General features: G+C 45.5%; 1 protein-coding gene across 3 annotated transcripts in view; it reads left to right on the top strand.

The window, feature by feature from the left end:
* MARCHF3 (membrane associated ring-CH-type finger 3) overlaps positions 1 to 22,487 on the top strand; it is a 165,282-nt gene that overhangs the window by 106,222 nt on the left and 36,573 nt on the right. For all 3 annotated transcript variants that reach the window (XM_080973178.1, XM_080973179.1, XM_080973180.1), the window contains 2 exons: positions 2,279 to 2,522; positions 11,663 to 11,867. In XM_080973178.1, coding sequence (XP_080829304.1) covers positions 2,335 to 2,522; positions 11,663 to 11,867 — 393 coding nt within the window. In that variant the 5' untranslated portion in view covers positions 2,279 to 2,334. The remainder of the gene's footprint in view (positions 1 to 2,278; positions 2,523 to 11,662; positions 11,868 to 22,487) is intronic.

Genomic DNA, 22,487 nt, shown 5'->3' with positions numbered 1-22,487 from the left:
GGTCCAGTCATGACCGACTCTGGGGTTGCGGCGCTCATCTCGCTTTATTGGCTGAGGGAGCCGGCGTACAGCTTCTGGGTCATGTGGCCAGCATGACTAAGCCGCTTCTGGCCGTTTACCTTCCCGCTGGAGTGGTACCTATTTATCTACTTGCACTTTGATGTGCTTTTGAACTGCTAGGTTGGCAGGAGCAGGGACCGAGCAACGGGAGCTCACCCCGTCACGGGGATTCGAACCGCCAACCTTCTGATCAACAAGCCCTTGGCTTTGTGGTTTAACCCACAGCGCCACCTGCGTCCCTAACCTGAGGTACCACTGTCTACCACTGTATAAAAATATGTATTGGAAGATATAGTTCCCCCTTACACTGACCGAGTTGTAAGGTATGAGAAACATACTGGCATATGTGGTGTGGATGTCATTATGTACACAAGTTCTGTAAGCAGGTTACATTTGAGATTGGCATTATTGCTGGCAAACAGGCCTCCTTGGACCCTAAGCTATGTCTCTTAGCCATTTGGCCTTACTGACCTTAACTTCTCAACAGGGAATTCTATATCCTTTGGTTGCTGCTCATCTAGTGATCTCTCAAGGATGGAAAGATGCGTCTTGTTCTCCTGTGGCTCGATGGTTTAAAGAAGTCGTGTCCATTGCCATTTCCGGAAAAAATAAAATACACACTGCCAGGGATGATGCAGACCCCTCCAACTTTGCTTGTTCTTGGGGGACATTTGTGACTTATATGACCAATCTTTCTCCTGGTTGGCTCAGTCCTTTCAAATATGAGTTTATTTGGCAACGTCCATGAATATTTGGTATGTTTGGTAGAAATATGAACCTTGCATTCCACTGTGGAATATATTTTATGCCACTCGTTTTCTTTTAAGTTTTCTATGTTATTGCTGATGATGATGAAGTTGATGGTTATGTTATCTGGTAATTTTATTCTTCCTGTTTTATTGGCTGTTTTTAAATCAGTAGAGTGAACCTACGGAATTAGCAGCTAGCCGCAGTCAGGCCTTTGAAACGTCCTTCGCTATTAGGGCCGCTGACTTCTAAGGAAAGGGCTTGTTCTGTGATGTTCGTATTTGAACAATCTGTATGTGGTCTTTTATGTGCATAAACACACACACACAAATACGTAGTATAATAACCAACAATACAATACACTCACATCCTCTATAAGGCCTGGAGGTGTTGTTATACTCTCACCCTGGTTGAGGAGAGCAGGGCATGGCACTTCCCAGTAAATTAACCCACAATTTCTAATGTCGCATATTTCTGTTGTTTGTGTTTCTGTGAAAAATTGGCCCCTAAATTGTTGGGGGAGGGGGGTTGCCCACTCCTGCCTATCACAAGTTCTGTTTTCCTGTACAATTACTGTCCAGCAAAACATTTTAAATGTCATTACTTGAAATGCTTGGGAGAAAAGAGCGTGGCATACACAAGTATGATTTCTCTTTTTCGCCACCCCCCTCTAACCTTACCTTGCAGCCTCTGTTATTACTGCATGCAGGTTATCATTAAGGGGCCGGAGTCGTGGGGTTGGGGGAAGAAAACCCCTCTGTCATTAAATACTGATTTGGGTGTTGTGCTCCCTATTTGATGGTGTAACGCACTTCGTAATAACAGGTTATTTTCTCCGAGAGATTGCGAATTTATTTGGTACTTTTCTTGCGTTTATGGGGAAGAGGCTGACGTGTAGCTGAAGCAAGCCCAAGCTAGGTGTCCTTAGCACCTCACAACTGGAGGGGGGGGAGTGGAAGGTGGCGGCAAGGGAGAGAGAGAGAGACAAAAGGTTTTCAGCCTTTCCATTTATCACCAAGGCATTAAAGTCTGTGGAGAAAAGTAAAGGGAGAAAAATTGCTTTTCAAGATAATACACACTTCATAGAGACGCAGTTTCTCAACTCCACGTAATTGTGAGGCTGCCCATCCCCTGCAAATAGCAGGAGCAATTTTTAAAAAGGGGGGGAATAAATAGGAGGTGCAGGGGGGCCAGAGAGAGAAATATCTCATTTTCAAAGAGAATCAATAAGACAGTGTTGTACACAGAGGTGCTTACTGCATTGTTATTAACAATTCCTGCCTTTCTATTCTCCCCCCCCCCTTTTCCACCTTTGTGTTAGAATATTTTCTAATGGGAAGCAGTGCTCTTTGAGTCCTGCTGAATTTTAATGACGGAGACGTTGGTGGTTTGTTGCATGTGTGACTTGCCCGGCGTCCGCTCTCAGCAGCCCCTGCCTTCGATAAATTGTTTTCTAATCTTTCTTTCCTAGATGGAAATCCTGTATGAATGTGGAAGCCATTAGCAGAGTAATTGCTGTCTGTTACCATGACAACCAGCCGCTGCAGTCACCTGCCCGAAGTCTTACCAGACTGCACCAGCTCGGCTGCTCCGGTGGTGAAGACGGTGGAGGACTGTAGCAGCCTCGCGAATGGGCAACCGCAGTATGTCATGCAAGTTTCGGCCAAGGACGGGCAGCTGCTGTCATCAGTAGTACGGACGCTTGCCACACAGAGGTACGGTCGTACCGAGCCAAGGAAACATCAGATTGCTTGTTAAGCAGGGGGAGAAAGTGCCGGGAAGGGGAGGGGGTTTGTGATTGCAAGACCCGAACCTCCCTAAGTGCACTTGGGGGCTTTCATCTCCGAAGTCACAGGTCCGTTTCAGGGGCAGGCAAATGGGAAGCTGCACGTTCAATTCTTCTGTATTGTCATAGCCATGCTTTCCGAATGATGCACACAGCATTGCTCACTTTAAAGAGAGCAAAAGCTCGACTCCTCTTCGAGTTCGTAATGTGTTGCAACTTTGTCGCGATCCCCAGCGATTCAACTCGTTCCGCTTCGCGCAAGGAAGGGGGTGCGGGGACCGTTGGGGGAGGCAGGTGGCAAAGGGATGGAGAGGCCATTAATCCTCCTGATGCGAAAGAGAAAAGTTCAGGAGTGACATTCTGCTGACTTGAGCATGGTGCTCGCAGCTTCCCAGTGAGGGCTGTCGTTTCACGTTTGCATGTGTGTGAGAGAGATTGAGAGGAAAACTCATATCTAGCCTATCACGTTCTGTGTGGAGTATTGTGGACTTTCATCTTTTATACTTCTAGACCACGTTTTGTGTAGCTGGGCAGCTGGGCAAACTTGATATTCAACACAATGCCCACTGTCTAGGTACAGAATTTGCTGGTCTTTTTCATGTCCATGGATTGGAGTGGGTCTTGGGGGTGGTATTATATGAGATTTTTTTCACCGCTGGCAGGCAGCAGTTTGATATGGTGTAAGTAAGCAGTGGTCGTGTTATATATATATATTTAAGTCCATTTAGAAGAATGTCTAATGGCTTGGTATGTCTATGGGTAGGCAATCAGTTAATGCGTGTAGAATATAGTATTTAGGAAAATAGTTATATTTTGTAAGGGGGGACACACATGTTGTTCAACCAAGGTGGATTTTTTAAAAAAATCCCCTGTCATGCCCTTAATTATACCTTTCTTTTCAGAAGGGTAGACTGGAAGCACCTAGAGCAAGCTGCTCTCTTTCTACAAAGTTTTGTGTATGAAGAGCTGTGCTTTAGTTACATTTTTAAATTCATAGATTTGCCTTGCAATAAACCAGGCAGAGGGCCTCCTCGGTAGTGGCACCCGCCCTGTGGAACGCCCTCCCACCAGATGCCAAGGAAATAAGCAACTATCTGACTTTTAAAAGACATCTGATGGCAGCCCTGTTTAGGGAAGTTTTTAATGTTTGATGTCTTATCGTGTTTTTAATATTATGTTGGCAGCTGCCCAGAGTGGCAGGGGAAACCCAGCCAGATGGGTGGGGTATAAGTAATAAATGATTATGATTATGATTATGATTATCACTGACCAGCCTCCTTACTATGGCAGCAAGTTCTTTCTGGGTGACAGTATGGTGTACAGGGAAAACCAGCCAGATTGACAGGGTATAAGTAATAAATTATTATTATTATTATTATTATTATTATTATTATTATTATTAAATACTTTTTTATAGCAGTGTAGACAAGGGATGTGGGTGGCGCTGTGGGTTAAACCACAGAGCCTAGGACTTGCTGATCAGAAGGTCGGCGGTTCAAATCCCCGCGACGGGGTGAGCTCCCGTTGCTCGGTCCCTGCTCCTGCCAACCTAGCAGTTCGAAAGCATGTCAAAGTGCAAGTAGATAAATAGGTACCATTCTGGTGGGAAGGTAAACGGCATTTCCGTGCGCTGCTCTGGTTCGCCAGAAGCGGCTTAGTCATGCTGGCCACATGACCCGGAAGGTGTACGCCGGCTCCCTTGGCCAATAAAGCGAGATGAGCACTGCAACCCCAGAGTTGGCCACGACTAGACCTAATGGTCAGGGGTCCCTTTACCTTTACCTTTATAGCAGTGTTAGTGTGCTTTTTTTAAAAAAAGTGCAATTACTTACTTAGTTAGTTAGTTATCCATCCATCCATCCTATTTGTATCCTATGCTTTTTCTCCAAGGAGGTCAAAGCAGGATACATGAAATTTGTTTAATCCTTGCAATAACTACCCTTCAGGGTTAGTGAGAGGTGATGCTGTGCATAAAGGCTACCCTGAAAGATGCATGACTGAGAGGGAATTTGAGCCTCCAAACCTACTACACCAGCCTTCCGCAACTTTGGTCCACCCAACTGTTTTGCACTACAGTCACAATAATAGCTGACCATTGGCCATGCTGGTTTGAGGCTGATGAGAATGGTGGTCTAAAATGCCACGCTGTTGGGAGAAGCTACACTACGGTATACTGCCTCGAAATGGAAATACTTAAAATAAGCAGAAGAGGATCATATTGCTAAGCTATTTTTAATTGATGTAAATCTGAATTAGGAATAAGACAGCTGAGCAAATGGTAATGTTTAAGAAAGAAAACAATGTATGAAAATATGCACAGGCAGTCTCCTTTTCTTGGCTTGGCAAAAGTTGGATCAGGCCTTCCTTGGTTCTGATGAAGGAGTCTCCTTTCTTGTAACTGGAAGCCATGAGTGTGAGTTCTGCCTTCCGGAACACGAGAAAACAAGCTTGCTCCCTCCTCCATGTGACTGCCCTTGAGATATTTGAAGATGGCTATCATATCTCCTCTCAGTCTCCTCTTTTCCAGGCTAAACATACCCAACTCCTTCAACCTTTCTTGTTGTGTTAAGGAGACTGCTTCCTTGGTTCTGATGGAAAGGAGAGACAAAGTTGTGTGTCATCAGCATGGCTCCAAAACTCTGGTGAGCTCTCCCAGAGGTTTCATGTTTACGTATGTTAAATAGCATGGGACAAGATGGAGACCTGAGGGACACCATATTTAAACCACCACAGGATTGAATGGCAGACACACACCCCAGCACCACCTTCTGAACTTTCCCCTCTAAGAAGGACAATATTCAATGTAAAACAGTGCCCTCAAGTCCCATCTGAGACAGTCCAAAAGGATGCCATGGTTGTTGGTCTCCAAAGCCACTGAGAGGTCCAGTTCACAATGCAGATCACCCACCAAGGTAACCAAAGCAGTCTTATTTTTACAACCAGGCCTAAAACCAGATTGAAATGGATCTAGGTAATCTGTTTCATCCAGGAACCCTGATGCTGAGATTGGAGACTGGTCTAGAATCAACCACAGGCCTAACCAGTGCTATTTTTCTAGGAAAAAAAGGTATCAGAACTCACCATGAACACCTCCCTCATTCTCTTAGAAAAGCAATGGTGCTCACCTGAGAGGTGCTGGAACTGAGTTCCTGTGAGTTCTCCCTAAAAGAAGCCCTGGGCCTAACTCAGTTTAAAGCTGCTTGATAGGCAGGGTTAGCCTGAGACGTTTTGCTGCCTGAGGCAAAAGACAATATGGTGCCCCTTCTGAATTGCATGTACAAAAGCTTACAGGGCTAAATCTTTCTTCAGCATTGACATCTGAAGGGAAGGTGTTCCACAGGGCTGGCACCACTACTGAGAAGGCCCTCTGCCTGGTTCCCTGTAACCTCACTTCTTGCAGTGAGGGAACTGCCCAAAGACCCTCGGAGCTGGACCTCAGTGTCCAGGATGAATGATGGGGGTGGAGACGCTCCTTCAGGTATATAGGGCTACCTGAGGTTGATTCCTGCATTGCAGGGGGTTAAACATGATGACCCTCGTGGTCCCTTCCAACTCTACAATTCTAGAATTCCACCTCCCTCAGCTTAAGGAAAGGTCCAGCCACATTGATTCATTCATCTCTTCTGAGATAATCCACTTTCCTTTTATAGTTGTTGGTTTTTTTAACAATCCTTTCCTCAATCCTTATTCATGAAAGAGTCTGGGAAGCCTAAGGAGCATGAAAAACAGGCAAGCACATACAGAGATATAAAGAATCAAAGTGGTGGCAGATGAGCTGGTGGTCTTCCACAAGTGGGGAGCTTGCAGGCGCTTTGCTCCTTGACAGTCCTTGCTGCTGCCACACCACATCAAGCCGAGGTTTGAGCGTGTTGTCTAAACCTAGGCTGATGGTTTAGCTCTCTCTACGGCAGGGGTCAGCAACTATTTTCAGCCATGGACCGGTTCACCGTCCCTCAGACCATGTGGAGGGCCAGACTATATTTTGGGGAAAAAAATATGAACGAATTCCTATGCCCCACAAATAACCCAGAGATGCATTTTAAATAAAAGGACACGTTGTTGTTGTTTAGTCATTTAGTCGTGTCCGACTCTTCATGACTCCATGGACCAGAGCACGCTAGGCACTCCTGTCTTCCACGGCCTCCCGCAGTCAAACTCATGCTGGTAGCTTCGAGAACACTGTCCAACCATCTCGTCCTCTGTCGTCCCCTTCTCCTTGTGCCCTCCATCTTTCCCAACATCAGGGTCTTTTCCAGGGAGTCTTCTCTTCTCATGAGGTAGCCAAAGTATTGGAGCCTCAGCTTCAGGATCTGTCCTTGCAGTGAGCATTCAGGGCTGATTTCCTTCAGAATGGATAGGTTTGATCTTCTTGCAGTCCATGGGACTCCCAAGTGTCTCCTCCAGCACCATAATTCAAAAGTATCAATTCTTCGGCGATCAGCCTTCTTTCTGGTCCAGCTCTCACTTCCATACATCACTACTGGGAAAACCATAGCTTTAACTATACAGACCTTTGTTGGCAAGGTGATTTCTCTGCTTTTTGCTTTTTAAGATGCTGTCAAAAGGACACATTATACTCATATAAAAACATGCTGATTCCCTGACCATCTGCAGGCTGGATTTAGAAGGCGATTGGGCCGCATCCGGCCTCCGGGCCTTAGGTTGCCTACCCCTGCTCTATGGGCTAACCGTGAGCTGTAACCATGGTTTATGACTCTTGGTTTATGACTCATGATTACCATGAGGGATTGAAACCGTGAGCCCAAGTTTGGATGTCACAATAAGCCAAACCTTGGCTTAGCTTGGTAAAGGTAAAGGACCCCTGGACTGTTAAGTCTAGTCAAAAGCGACTATGGGGTTGCAGCGCTCATCTCGCATTCAGGCCAAGGGAACCAGCGTTTGTCCAAAGACAGCTTTCTGGGTCATGTGGCCAGCATGTGTAAACCACTTTTGGTGCAATGGAACACCGTGACGGAAACCAAAATGCACAGAAACACCGTTTGCCTTCCCTCCGCAGAAGTACCTATTTATCTATTTGCACTGGCATGCTTTCGAACTGTTAGGTTGACAGAAGCTGGAATAAAGCAACGGGAGCTCACCCCATCATGGGGATTCAAACCACTGACCTTCTGATTGGCAAGGACCAACAAAGAGCAAAATGACTGTGGCTGGAACTCAACATGTTTGTGCTGAGCTAAATGTGCCAGGCCATTGCAAGCCTCTGAGATTCACCAATGATAACTCTTCCTTAGAAGGGCAGGATGCCTCTCCTCAACAAAGCAAGCCTCTCCTACTCCTTAAAGGTGAAGGGACCCCTGACCATTAGGTCCAGTCGTGGCCGACTCTGGGGTTGCGGCGCTCATCTCACTTCATTGGCCAAGGGAGCCGGCGTACAGCTTCCGGATCATGTCCTGGTCTGGCGAACCAGAGCAGCACACGGAAATGCCATTTACCTTCCCGCCGGAGCGGTACCTATTTATCTACTTACACTTTGATGTGCTTTCGAACTGCTAGGTTGGCAGGAGCAGAGACCAAGCAACGGGAGCTCACCCCGTCGCAGGGATTCAAACTGCCAACCTTCTGATTGGCAAGTCCTAGGCTCTGTGGTTTAACCCACAGCGCCACCCGCCTCCCCCTCCTACTCCTTGCTTGCCACCAAACAAGAACAAGAGACAGCGCACCTGATCTTGGCAAAGCCAAATCCAGCCAGCATAAAAGAAAACTGGAAGTACAGATTGAACCTTTCGATGAACTTGGGAGAAGAGAGTAGGAAAGACAGGAACTGGTTCTACCTGGAAGAGGAGAAGTGATAGCTATGACATAAGGAAGAGAAGACAGCAGAAAGGAAGTTAGGGATCGATACCTGCTAGGGATCATATGTTAGCCAGCAAAATTCTATCAGGAAATAGAATTGCTATCTCCACAGAAAGTAGACTTGCTAAAGATGACAAGAGAGCTTGTGTTTCCATCTAGATCTGATAGCTGCAGAGGCTGTATCTGGGGCCTGCAACATAAAAACCTTGTACTTGACAAATGACGCATAGGTAATGTCAGAGAGTGAATGTTTAATCCTGTCTTTAAGGGTCACCACCTAAGGTTTCACTTGGAAGAGAAGATACAGTTTTGGTCATGTTTGTTGCAATTTTAAGTTTACCCTTCTTGAGCATACACCAAGTGCAATAACCAGAATGAATACAGGAATGGAGAACAGATTGAAAACGCGTAGCCTGTTCATCCTGGCCAAAAGGAGTTGTAGAGTGCATATAACTGCACACTATGAATACACTAGAGAGACTGAGAAAGACCATAGGTATAAAAACTAATGGCTATACATCGTCCATTAAAAATTAAAACTTGGGAGCAGAATATGGTTTCCAAGGAAAAGAGGCGAAAAAATTCTTAAACAGACTGCAAAATAATCATCTGAGCAAAGAACCTCGCTGAACTCAAAGAACATTAACAAAGGATTTTCTTTTTTAAAATATTCATGTTTTGTGTAAAGTAATGGCTAGGAAATGTTCTTTTACCACCCAAGACTTTAGTATACCCTGCCATTTTTACAGCATGCAACCGTTTGCACAGTAATGCTCTGCTACTGCTATAGAGGGGAGAGCAGACTGTGCATATATTGTTCAGTCGGTGGGTGGTAGACACAAAGGTCCCAATGCCTTTAGTGCATTTATAGCCTAACTGTGCTAGTGAGAAAACAAACCTAGGTTGGTGTGTCCCAATGAACATAATTTGGAAAAGTCACTGGCCTGGTTCAAATGTAACAGTATCCACAAACTCCCTTCTCTCTAAAGCATTAAAGCAGCACTTCAGGAGTGTGTTGAACTACAGCTTAAAGTCCAAACCAAAAGAAATTACAGCTTGAGCCCTGGCTAAAAACAAACCATAAAAAGGTAAAGGTAAAGGGACCCCTGACTGTTAAGTCAGTCGCGGACAACTCTGAGGTTGTGGCGCTCATCTCGCTTTACTGGCCGAGGGAGCTGGCGTACAGCTTCTGGGTCATGTGGCCAGGATGACTAAGCTGCTTCTGGCGAACCAGAGCAGTGCACGGAAATGCCATTTACCTTCCCGCCGGAGCGGTACCTATTTATCTACTTGCATTTTGACATGCTTTCAAACTGCTAGGTGGGCAGGAGCTGGGACTGAGCAACGGGAGCTCACCCCGTCGTGGGGATTCGAACCGCTGACCTTCCGATCAGCAATACCTAGGCTCTGTGGTTTAGACAACAGCGCCACCTGCGTCCCTTAAAAACAAACCATAGTGTTGTGGTTTGGTCAAAATAAAGAAACTGTGGTTTTAACTAATGTGGTTTTGTATTAGAATCATAGAATTGTAGAGTTGGAAGGGAGCCCAAAGGTCATCTAGGCCACGGCAGGAATCTCCGCTAAAGCATCCATGACAGATGGCCATCCAACCTCTGCTTAAAAATCTCTGAGGGAAAGTCCACAACATCCTGAGGGAGACTGTTCCACTGTCAAACCCTTCTTGCTGTCAGAAAGTTCTTCCTAATGTTTAGTTGTAATCTCCTTTCTTGCAACTGGAAGCCATTCCGGAGCAGGAGAAAACAAGCTTGCTCCCTCCTCCATGTGGCAGCCCTTAAGATATTTGAAGATGGCTATCATATCTCCTCTCAGTCTCCTCTTTTCCAGGCTAAACATACCCAGTTCCTTCAATCTTTCCTGCTGCATTAAGGCACAAGAGAAAAGAAACGGACACAATACCAGTTGTGCCAGCAACTAGTGTAAATAGAGTTCTCTTCCTCAGCCTGGACACTGAGGTCCAGGTCTGGGGGCCTTCTGGCAGTTCCCTCACTGCGAGAAGTAAAGCTACAGGGAACCAGGCAGAGGGCCTTCTTGGTAGTGGCGCCCGCCCTGTGGAACGCCCTCCCATTGGATGTCAAGGAGATAAAACAACTATCTGACTTTTAGAAGACACCTGAAGGCAACCCTGTTTAGGGAAGTTTTTAATGTTTAATGTTTTATCGTGTTTTTAATATTCTATTGGGAGCTACTAGGGAGTAGCTGGGGAAACTCATCCAGATGGGCGGGGTATAAATAATAAATTGTTGTTGCTGCTGTTACCTGGCTGAATTGTAGTGTACGTTGCAGCACAGAAACAAAACACTGGGAGAAACTATACAGTGGTGCCTCTGGTTATGTACCTAATTCGTTCCTGAGGTCCGTTCTTAACCTGAAACTGTTCTTAACCTGAAGCACCACTTTAGCTAATGGGGCCGCCACTGCTGCCGCCACCGCGCAATTTCTGTTCTCATCCTGAAGCAAAGTTCTTACCCTGAGGTACTATTTCTGGGTTAGCGGAGTCTGTAACCTGAAGCGTATGTAACCTGAGGTACCGCTGTACTATGGGACCAAAGATGTTACACCTCTCTAGATAGTTTGTGTCTCAGAATTTGCTCTGCAGTTGGTTGTTCTCCATATTTGCGGGGGAGAAAAAATGTCACCCCAGGTCAGGTTAGCTAGTAGAGATGGAGGAGATACCATACTTTTCCATCTATTAGACACCCCCATGTATAAGACACCCCCCACACACTATTTTGGGGGACTCAATTTTAGGAAAATGAGGGGACACGGCCCAAAGTTGTTGAGCCTCTCCCCACACACAGCTGCGGGCAGGAAACACTCTCTAGATCATTTCCCGCGGGCAGGTAGCAAGTGTTTACCTCACGCAGCAGCATCGGGGGAAGCTGCGTGCCACTAGCCAGCACCCCCAGATTGCTCCCTGCAAGCAGCGGCATCTCCCCCCCATGCCACTATCCGTGTATTGGACGACCCCAGTTTTTTGACATGATTTTTGTGTCAAAAAACCTCATTCAATACACAGAAAAATACAGTACACCTAATTTGGGGTGGGATGTGACTGAGTCCTCTTGATGAGTGAAGTTACCTTGTATACTATTGTACGGTGCGGTTACTGTGGAAAGGCTTGTTATCATGTGGCGATGAGTTGGCGTGGCAATGCGGTTGGGCCAGATAATCATCCCGTTTCCTCCCCTCCGTGACTCCGATACTAACCCACGACCCCTCTTCCTTGTCTTCTAGCCCTTTCAATGACCGACCAATGTGTAGGATTTGCCACGAAGGCAGCAGTCAAGAAGACTTGCTCTCTCCCTGTGAATGTACGGGAACCCTGGGGACTATACATCGCAGCTGCCTGGAGCACTGGCTGTCGTCTTCGAATACCACTTACTGTGAACTCTGCCACTTCAGGTTTGCAGTAGAGCGCAAACCAAGGCCGCTGGTCGAGGTCAGTAAACGGGGCATGTCCTCCCAAGCTTTGCTTTAATGATGTCTGTTTTTACACCAGGATCACAACAGATTTGCAGCTTCGATGAAGCAAAAGAAAAGCTATACATTTGGGGTGTTTTTAGAAGCGGGGGGCGGGGAATGAAGGGCAGGAAGAGGGCAACCGTAATTAAAACCTTCATTTTTCCTCAAAGAACATGGGTGAGAACAATAGGACAAATGGTTTGGCTCCTTTGTAGGACTCTGCATACTTTGGGGGAGAATATTTACAGCATATATTTTGTTCTTTGCTTTAACGGAGACCTCTTGGGGGGGAACATAGATCTACAGAACACTATTTTAAAAAACACATTACTGCAGATTGTAAAATGTAGATCAAGGATTAATGTTTTTAAAAGTCACCCCATGGACGGATTTTTTGTATTGCCACTTTATAGTTTTAACGCTGGTTTGTTTATTGGCCAAACATTAGTCACATCAGCCAATTTTTCTTCTTCTGGTTACTTACGGTCTGAGACTTGCAGGTTGTGGATACAATTATTTTAAATAAATTGGACTGCACATAAAATTTCAATCTGCTCTCTGGGCTGCAGCCGCAGTCTCTTCCTTTCTTTTGAAATATGATATTATTACAGGTCACTTCTTTCCTTTAGGAATTTGAAAACAGAGCTGTGATGATGAGAATTCAGAGTCAGCTATACAATGAATTATAGAAAGTTGGTTGAGAAAATGACAACATAAAAATAACTTATATCAATCACAGTGGGGGCAGCATATGTCTGATCATGCAAAACTGCATGGGTGCTTGTCTACAACAGTGGAGCCTTGCTTCATAGGAAGCTGTTTGGCCCATCTAGCTCTGGTGGTTCCCTCACTTGCGAGAAGTGAGGTTATAGGGAACCAGGCAGAGGGCCTTCTCAGTAGTGGCACCTGCCCTGTGGAACGCCCTCCCATCAGATGTCTAGGAAATAAACAACTATCTGACTTTTAGAAGACATCTGAAGGCAACCCTGTTTAGGGAAGTTTTCAATGTTTGATTTTTTTATCATGTTTTTAATATTCTGTTGGGAGCTGCCCAGAGTGGCTGGGGAAACCCAACCCGATGGGTGGCGTATCAATAATAAATATTATTATTATTATTATTATTATTATTATTATTATTATTATTTTGTCTGTACTGATAGGCAGATGTCTTTCGCCGCCCTTCCTGTGGATGACAGGGGTTTAAGTTGGGATCTTCTACGTGCAAAACTCTGCCATTAACCTACTACCCTTTCCATTTGAAATGTAAATGCCGACCGCAACAAATTGGTAATACAACAAAAGAATTCCCTACGCATGTGCAGCACAGCTTAGCAGCCCCTGACAGTCCAGAATGTGCTTCCCTTCGGATTTTGTAATGCAAGGGTATATGGCAGTTGAAGGAGAGTATTCTTTCGGTCAGGGAGCAGGAAATCAAGCTGCCTTCTTCTGTTCAGTCTCCAACTGATGGCTTGAGCCACGCTGTCATCTTTTTGTCACCATATTCTTCCTGGCAAGGAGGAGGCCTAGGAATCCAGTAGCCCTTTAACCCCTTGCCAAAGGGTCCTTCCATTCAAGGACTGCAGTCTGAAGGTCACTGGCAATTTGATCCAAGTCTTCTTTCTGGCAGTTACGAGTTTCATGGTTAGTTTGATTTGACAAAGTCTTGCGGTACCCTAAAGTTATTGTGGCGTGAGCTTTAGCTTTCAGTTAAGCAGCTAAGTTTGGATAACAAGACAGTGGCATCTTGAACAGGCGTCTTATACAGCAGAAGCCCAAAATCAACATTTTTGATTATCAGTAAATGCAACTTTTGCAGGGGGGCGGGCCAGACTGTAAGTCTACTAAGATAAAGAAATCGTCACAAGATAGCACTGAGTAAATAAATAGATTTTTGGGCCCAATTTATTGCAATTTCACCTTTGGGATTGAAAATGTTCTTTGCACAAATGGAATGTGACATTTCTTGAGAATTAATAGTGACTGGGGAAGTTGAAATTGAACGTTAACCCTTCCAGAGCTGGAGAAGCTTTGCTTTTTAACATCCTATGGAGAAATGAACATTCCCTCTGGCCAAAGGAAAAAAGCAGACGAAATCAAGAAGCAATAAATACATTTGTGTTCGTTTGCTCAATGGAGGGAAAAACAAAGGAACAGTAGTAACCAAATTCAGGAAAACAAAATTCACAATACTAGTGACTATTTTATCGTTGCAGACTTTTCAGTTATCCTACCCAGTAAACATTTGACTGGTATTGCAGGGCTTGCAATAACAAAGTTCTAATTCATGGGTAGGCAAACTAAGGCCCGGGGGCCGGATCCAGCCCAATCACCTTCTAAATGCGACCAGCAGACAGTCTGGGAATCAGTGTGTTTTTACATGAGTAGAATGTGTCCTTTTATTTAAAATGCATCTCTGGGTTATTTGTGGGGCATAGAAATTCGTTCATTTGATTTTTTTTCAAAATATAGTCCAGCCCCCCACAAGGTCTGAGGGACAGTAGTCCTGCTGAAAAAGTTTGCTGACCCCTGTTCTGATTTAAATAAAAAATATGTAAGAGATGTAAGAGATGTAAGAGATTGTTACTTTGTAGAAAGCCAGTGAACTAAGGCTTCATTAGAACTGGAAGTATATAAAATATCAAAGTACAGTTAAGAGGAACATATGCAAACAGTAAAGCCGCTGAACTGATATACAGTATGAGATTTCCTCCCCAAATGGGCATTTTTTCTATTATCCCCTGAAGAAGTTGGTAGAACATGAGACTCTTAATCTCAGGGTTGCGGGTTCAAGGCAAAACTTTCCTGCAATGCTAGGGTTGCAGTAGATGAGCCTCGTGGTTCTGTCCAACTCCACAATCAATGATTCTACGACTTAAGAGCTGGCATATTCGTGGAATGGTTATATTTATTGAAATATAACTTAAGACCTGCAAATCATAAGCAAATCATAAATATAACATAAGACCTGCAAATCATAAACATAGGGGAGCACCTTTCCCGCATCCTCTGGACATGTCAACTGCTACATGCAGTGGCTTCCTAGCCACAGGCTGTGTGTACAGTCGTACCTTGGTTGTTGAATGCCCCGAAACTCAGACGATTGAAACCCGGAAGTGACTGTTCTGGTTTGTGAATGTTCTTTCGGAAGCCGAATGTCTGACAGGGCTTCCGCAGCTTCTGATTGGCTGCAGGAGCTTCCTGCAGCCAATCCGAAGCCGCAATTGGAAGTCGAACGCTTTGGCAGTCGAACAGACTTCCGGAACAGATTCCATTTGACTTCTGAGGTAACGACTGTACTCCATTGCCTGTCAGGGACTAGACTGAGGAAGAATGGTGAAGATCGCCCCCCTCGTCTTGGACCTTCCAGAGACCAGTACTGTGGTACCTCAGGTTACAGATGCTTCAGGTTACAAACGCTTCAGGTTACAGACTCTGATAACAAACGCTTCAGGTTACAGACTCTGATAACCTGGAAGTAGTACCTCGGGTTAAGAACTTTGCTTCAGAATGACAACAGAAATTGCATGGCAGCAGCAGGAGGCCTCATTAGCTAAAGTGGTTAAGAACCTCAGGTTAAGAACAGTTTCAGGTTAAGAACGGACCTCCGGAACGAATTAAGTTCTTAACCCGAGGTACCACTGTATAGATTTAGAACAATGGTTTGCAGAAGGACATAGTTCAGAGGCTGCAGAAGGGAGAAGCTGGGAAATATTGGAAGAGGAACAGCAGGAAGAAGCACAGAGAGAGCTGACAGACTCAATGTTCTTGAAAAGCATTCCTGACCCCCCTCTCCCAGGACCAGGAGTTCGTTGAGAGTAGTAGAACTGAAAGCTCAGGGGCAGAAAGCTCAGTTCAGCTGATGTAGGGATGATGTAGAATAGGAGAGAGGGAGTGGGTGGGACTTTACTCGGAGCAATGCCATTATCTAGGGGAGACTGCATTCCTTTGTCTCTCTCTCTGTGCATAGTGAATATATTACCGTATTTTCCGCTCTATAAGACACACCCGACCATAAGACGCACCTAGTTTTTAGTGGAGGAATACAAGAAAAGCCAGCAAGAGCTGCAGGCACGCTTGCTCAGTGCGGCTCTTTAAAGATAGAGCGGCTCTTGCTGGCTTTTCCGAGAGGTGGGAGAAGGAACTGACAGGCTGCCCTCCATCCCTTTCTCCCACCTCCCTGAAAAGCCAGAGCAAGCTGAGCAGCTATCTCTGAAGCCTGCTTCGCTGGGAAGGCAGCACAACGAGAGGCACTGCACAGTTCTCCCTCTTGCTGTGCTGCCTTCAGCGATAGCTGTGCAGCCTGCATTCGCTCCATAAGACGCACACACATTTCCCCATACTTTTTAGGAAGAAAAAAGTGTGTCTTATGGAGCGAAAAATACGGTACTTGGTAAGAACTGTTTTTTGGTTTATCTGCTTCTTGGCTGCCACTGTGGGAGGGATCAGATTCCCTGAAGCCTGGCATTGCCCTACTAAATGACCCTTGGTGGATGTGGGGGCTGAGCATGCACACTGTAACCTGGCAGCAAAATATTGATCCTATCCCAGCCTATGGACATTCCAGACCAGCAAAGTTTTTGTGGCTTGGGATGGTTCACGGTCCCACGGACGCTGCGGTGGGCCGGAGTGTGTGTGCACGCGAACGCTATTTCCGGTGCTCCTTCTTGCACGGAGGAGGCGTGCGCAGCTTCCCATTGGCTGCAGGAGCTTCCTGCAGCCAATGGGAAGCCGGCCAGCATCGCGGAAGGCGATCCCCGCTCTGCTCCGTGCCGGTTTAGCACGGTGCACGGGAGCCACCCTAGTGGGCGGCCGGATTCCATGGGCCAGTTATACGACCCCCATGAGCCACTTGTGGCCCATGGGCCTTAGGTTGCTGACCCCCACTCCAGACCCTCACCCCAAGCCTGTAGCTTCAATGTTTTTACCAGTATTCCTTCCAGAGTAAACTCCCCCCCCCCCCACTAGTGTAAAAACTGAGGAGTCAGCATGGCTGCCCAAAAGTATCCTGCCATCGTTCTTCATGGATGGTAGCCCTGCACTGCTGAGTTCTATTATACTTTATACGACTGATGAAATTAGAGAGTAGACACGTTTCCATTGGGTACAACTTTCAATGAGCTGTTGGACAAGACGACTTCTGTGACATGCTTAATCCTCCAGTCTCTTGTAGCTTTTTTTGTTTTGCTTTGCAGAGAACATGGATTTGTGCCAGAATCTGCCTTGACTTTACATTAGCCTTATGCCTCATTCATTGCGCAAAGCAGGTGGGCTTGAAGGCTTCAGTTTACAGCAGGGGTCAGCAGGGGGCCGGTCCACTGTCCCTCAGACCTTATGGGGGCCGGACTATATTTTTTTGGGGGGGTAAACAAATTCCTATGCCCCACAAATAACCCAGAGATGCATTTTAAATAAAAGGACACATTCTACTCATGTAAAAACACACTGATTCCTGGACTGTCCATGGGCCGGATTTAGAAGGCGATTGGGCCGGATCCAGCCCCCAGGTCTTAGTTTGCCTACCCCTGGTTCACAGCTTCCTTTCCATTTTTATCTTACAACAACGTACTTGTGCTCCATTTTTTCAGAGTAAACCTAGAGCATAGCTTTTTAAACAAAGGCCAGTCATTATAGGTCTTCTCTTACTATTTCACAGTCTAGCCTAAGATCTTTTTCCGTTTGGAACAATAATCCTAGAGCAGAGTTTATGAGGTCAGCTGCATACTTTATAATTGTGAGGAAATGGAACCAGGAAAATGAAAATTCAGATGCCAGGCTTTGCATGATGTTTTGATCTTCCTTTTGATAAGAGGCATCTTTTTCTTTTCTTTTTTGGCCCTAGTGGGAGAGATTAGATTTTTCTCATTTCTTTTTCCTATTAAAAGACCACAGTGCTATAGATAAGAATTGTACGAGCAATATAAAAGAGGCTTGTTTCCTGCAGGCGGCAGAAGTTTTAACCAAATAGCAGAGATTCTGTTCTCACAAGATCAGGCATAAAAATGTAGCGGAAGTGATATAGTGAATAGGCATTCTGAAGGCGGACCAGTTTATATTTTACTGCGACAACGAAAACAAAAAACCACATTTGCAATGAGCATCGCTGACGGTGCATGCCTTATCTACTGCTGTGAAATGCTGCAAAACTCGGTCTTCCAAAGGAAGTTGCAGTTCACTAGCCAAAATATAGCACAGCACTCCACACTTTTTAATAATATTTTATTCTGATGTATCAGACCCATGTAGAATTTTAACTCTCTTCTTTCCTCCCAGCTGGACCCAAGAAAGCAACCACTAAACTATGGTCTACCATCATGTGCATGAGACTGGGATGGGCCTCAGATGCACACATTCTCTCTCCTTCTCGTTGGACTTTTATGCATGGCAATTCCCTGCTTCCATTCCTGGTTTGAGGCATATCATGGGTTGCTTTTTCTCCCAACCAGCGAAGTGTGGTTTGTGCTACTGTCAGGGACAGGATAGGAGGAGGAATGGTGTAGACTGCCTCTGCCTCCTCAACCTTCCAGAGAAGAGGAAGACAGTATAGATTTACAACAGTGGTTTGCGGGAGGTCAATGCTCAGAGGTAGATGAGGGGCGACGTTGGGAAATAATGGGAGAGGAGGAGGCGGCAGAGCCAGAGGGGCAGCTGGCTAACACGTTATTACTAGAAAGCATTCCAGATCCCTCTTCTCCCAGAACCTGGCAAGCACTGAAAGTAGGAGAGCAAACGGCCTTAAGTGGCCACCATAAGGTGTGTGATGCTATTGACCAGGCATAGGCCAACTCGGCCCTCCAGATGTTTTGGGACTACAACTCCCATCATCCCTGACCACTGGTCCTGTTAGCTAGGGATGATGGGAGTTGTAGTCCCAAAACATCTGGAGGGCTGAGTTTACCTATGCCTGCTGTTGGCGATTGAGGAGAGAAGGGGGTGGAGATTACTCAGAGAAATGCCATTACTCCAAGAGGCTGCATTTCTAAGCCTCTCTCTGTGAATATTGAATAAAAGACATTAGTAAGAGCCTTTCTTGACTATCTATTCCTGGCAGCCTACCATGGAGGGGATAGGATTCCCTGACGCCTGATAGCTACCCTGCAAAACAGATTTTTAAAACAGACTCAAACCTTCATTTGATGTTACATTTGGCCACGCTAGTAATAAAAGTGAGTTCATGTCCTTCCTTATGTGGAATTCCTGCACCTGGTCTCAGTTTCCATTCCTGGCATCTTCAAGTAGAAAAGACACCCATCTGAAATTCTGCTGCCAGTCACCGTACTGAGCTGGATGAACAAATGCCAGCTTTTAAACTTTCAAACACACTAATAGATAAGAGTTACCCTATATTTTCTGCACAAGAGGATCACAAAGCCATTAAGCTGATGGTGTTAGTCCAGGGGTGGGAACCTGTAGTGGGATCCCTGGGTATAGGGCAGTATATAACTTCTAATATAATAATAATAATAATAATAATAATAATAATAATAATAATAGTTGTCAGGGATTATGGGAGTTGAAGGTCCACAGGTTCTCATCCCTGTTAAACCAAGGACAGATTTGTAAGTTGGTTTGTTAGGTGGCAGTTCTCTCCATGCCCAGAATTCCACATCAGATTTTGTATTTTTGTCTTTAATTCAAACTGCCCTTTCGTGTTACATTTAGCTAAGTTTGCACATGTGGAATGACTCCCGTATTTTCAAAAATATAACTGCCGATCCATTCATGAATGAAGGAGAGAATAGGTGTTGCAGGCAAATTTGCTTTTGTCTTAATTATATGTGGGGAAACTAGTGATTTTCCTGACTTGGAGGAGCTCCACCATGACAAAATTTGATCATTCATTGATCCGATAAATGTCATTTCTTCTTTTTCTCTTCTGTTATCTTAGAACTGCTTAAACGTAATTTGAAGGAGTAAAACACACTGCATGAAGACGTGACAGAAACGTGTGTTATCATAGAGTCCTATATGAAATGGGCAGCCCATTCCTGCACTGCTGCTTCTTGTGAAAAGCACAGTAGAACTTCTAGAAAATTAAACTCAGTGACATGGATCGCAAGACTAGAAAAGGTTTATTTTTGAGTATACCCACAGACTTTAATATATAGTAAAGAGTGAATGGTTTCTGGATTATACTCTGGGTGTCAGTAATACAGTGGTACCACGGGTTAAGTACTTAATTCGTTCTGGAGGTCTGTTCTTAACCTGAAACTGTTCTTAACCTGAAGCACCACTTTAGCTAATGAGGCCTCCTGCTGCTGCTGCACCGCCGGAGCACAATTTCTGTTCTCATCCTGAAGCAAAGTTCTTAACCCGAGGTACTATTTCTGGGTTAGCGGAGTCTGTAACCTGAAGCGTATGTAACCTGAAGCGTATGTAACCCGAGGTACCACTATATAAGGAATTTGGGCATGAATTTCCGGGTCGATATTTTTATTTCCAGTGCTCAGGTGCACATAAATTTAAAAATAGAGTCATGGGTTACTTTATAAGTTACTACTGTGTTCTTGTAACAAAGAATCGTGTTACCTCTTACCAGATCATAAAGGACTATATACAGGCAGCCCCCCATTTATGCGAGGGCAGGGGTGACAACTTGCACCCCTCCCCACACATTGGAGGGGGAAGCATCGTGTGACGCAACAAGTGATGTCATGTGACATGCCCTGCCCAGTGGGACATGCCGCAGGGCATGCGGTGGGGGACAGTACACACAGAGAGCCAGTGTGGTGTAGTGGTTAAGAGCGGTAGACTCATAATCTGGTGAACCGGATTCGCCTCTCCGCTCCTCCACATGCAGCTGCAGGGTGACCTTGGGCTAGTCACCCTTCTCTGAAGTCTCTAAGCCTCACTCACCTCACAGTGTTTGTTGTGGGGGAGGAAGGGAAAGGAGATTGTTAGCCGCTTTGAGTCTCCTTCGGGTAGTGATAAAGCGGGATATCAAATCCAAACTCCTCCCCTTCTTCTTCTTCTTCTTCTTCTTCTTCTTCTTCTTCTTCTTCTTCCCCCTCACTTGTTCCCTCCCGGGTGGGGGGTGAGGCACCCGGAGGGTGGCGGCGGCGGATGTCGGCCCCCTGACTATTGGGGGGCTGGGCCCCCTGGTTCAAAATATTGAGGGGGCTGGAGCCTTTAGTGCCCCCTATACCCGTGCAAGGGTTAAGTTCTGAGGCACCGCACACATCAGTAAAACCACGTATAATGTAAACCCGTTGAAAAAGCCTGCGAAGACTGTGCCCCCCGTTCTGCCCTTTTAGTGGCATTTCAGTGACATCTTTATGACATTTCTGGGTTGGTGTGTTGCACGTCAACACAGTCGTGCACATATTGAACATGTACTTTAAAAGAAAATGCAGGGAATGCTATAATCTAGTATAATAAAAGTTAACATGCAATCTAAAAATACATGCAAGCCATCCTTTGATGCTCCTACTGAACTTTGCATCTTGAGCCCTGCAATAAATATCATTGATTAGGACTTGTTACTTTCTTCTCTCTCTCTTTTTAACCAGTCACTTGGCAGCTGGGAAGCTGTTGCTGGGGGATGGGCAGTCAGCTTCATGAAAGGATTAAGATGAGCTTGCTTGGTAATTGAAAGCTTTCTGAAGCCTTGTACTGAAATATGAAGCTCATCTGACTGTTTTTCCATGTAAAGCTTTGAACCGACTTCCGTTCCGTCCTCCCTTTTGTACATCCCAGCCCTCCGCTGTTCAGCGAAGCAGGAGTTTGGTATCCTGTTACCACAGCAGAAGGCCAGATGCTCTCCGACACAGTTCACAAAGAGATCACTGTCAAGGCTAGAAGGGAAAAGGGGTTTTCGGCATGTAATCAGCGAGATGAAATGGCCCATTGGCTTTAAGGGCTAACGGAGGCAAGAGCTGGCAATCCACCCTGCTGAAGCCAAACAGGGGACAACTTCATTACACTCTCCTGAGGTGGTTAAAGGCAGGGCTGAAAGATTTATCTTTTTCTTTTAAAAGCTCATTTCAAAGAGTAAGAAACGAGAGCAGTGAGAGACATTAGGACAGAATAAAAATGATGATGCCCAGCTAGAATAAACAGCTTAGAAATGCTGAATGGGCTCCACTCTGTGTGTAAATAGTAAAAGTAAAGGTACCCCTGACCGTTAGGTCCAGTCACGGATGACTTGGGTTGCACGCTCATCTCGCTCTATAGGCCAAGGGAGCTGGCGTTTGTCCACAGACAGCTTCCGGGTCATGTGGCCAGCATAACTAAACCGCTTCTGGCGCACCAAAGCAGCGCACGGAAACGCCATTTACCTTCCTATGTTTGGGGTCTGGTAATTGAAATATACTCTGAGTCTAGAGTGGATTTCATGCTCTTTATTCAGCTCATAGTGGTGAGGAGGACTGAAAGTCCCCTCAAAGTATCTGGTTTATATACATTATTTACACAATGGGCTGCACGTGATTGGCTAATTCCGGAATTCTCCTGTAGGCCAATTAGGTTGTGGATTCACTTGAATCTGGAGCCGGATTGAGTGGCTCCTGCAGACCAGTCATACTGCTGCATTCTGAATCCTGTTGTTCTAGGACCAATCATACTGCTGCATTTTGGAGCCTATTCAACTCAGTACATAACA

The sequence above is a fragment of the Podarcis pityusensis genome (assembly GCF_964106645.2).
Source record: "Podarcis pityusensis genome assembly, chromosome: 11".
NCBI lineage: Eukaryota > Metazoa > Chordata > Lepidosauria > Squamata > Lacertidae > Podarcis > Podarcis pityusensis.
Note: the sequence above shows the minus strand (reverse complement) of the source record. Positions and strands in the feature narration are given on the sequence as shown.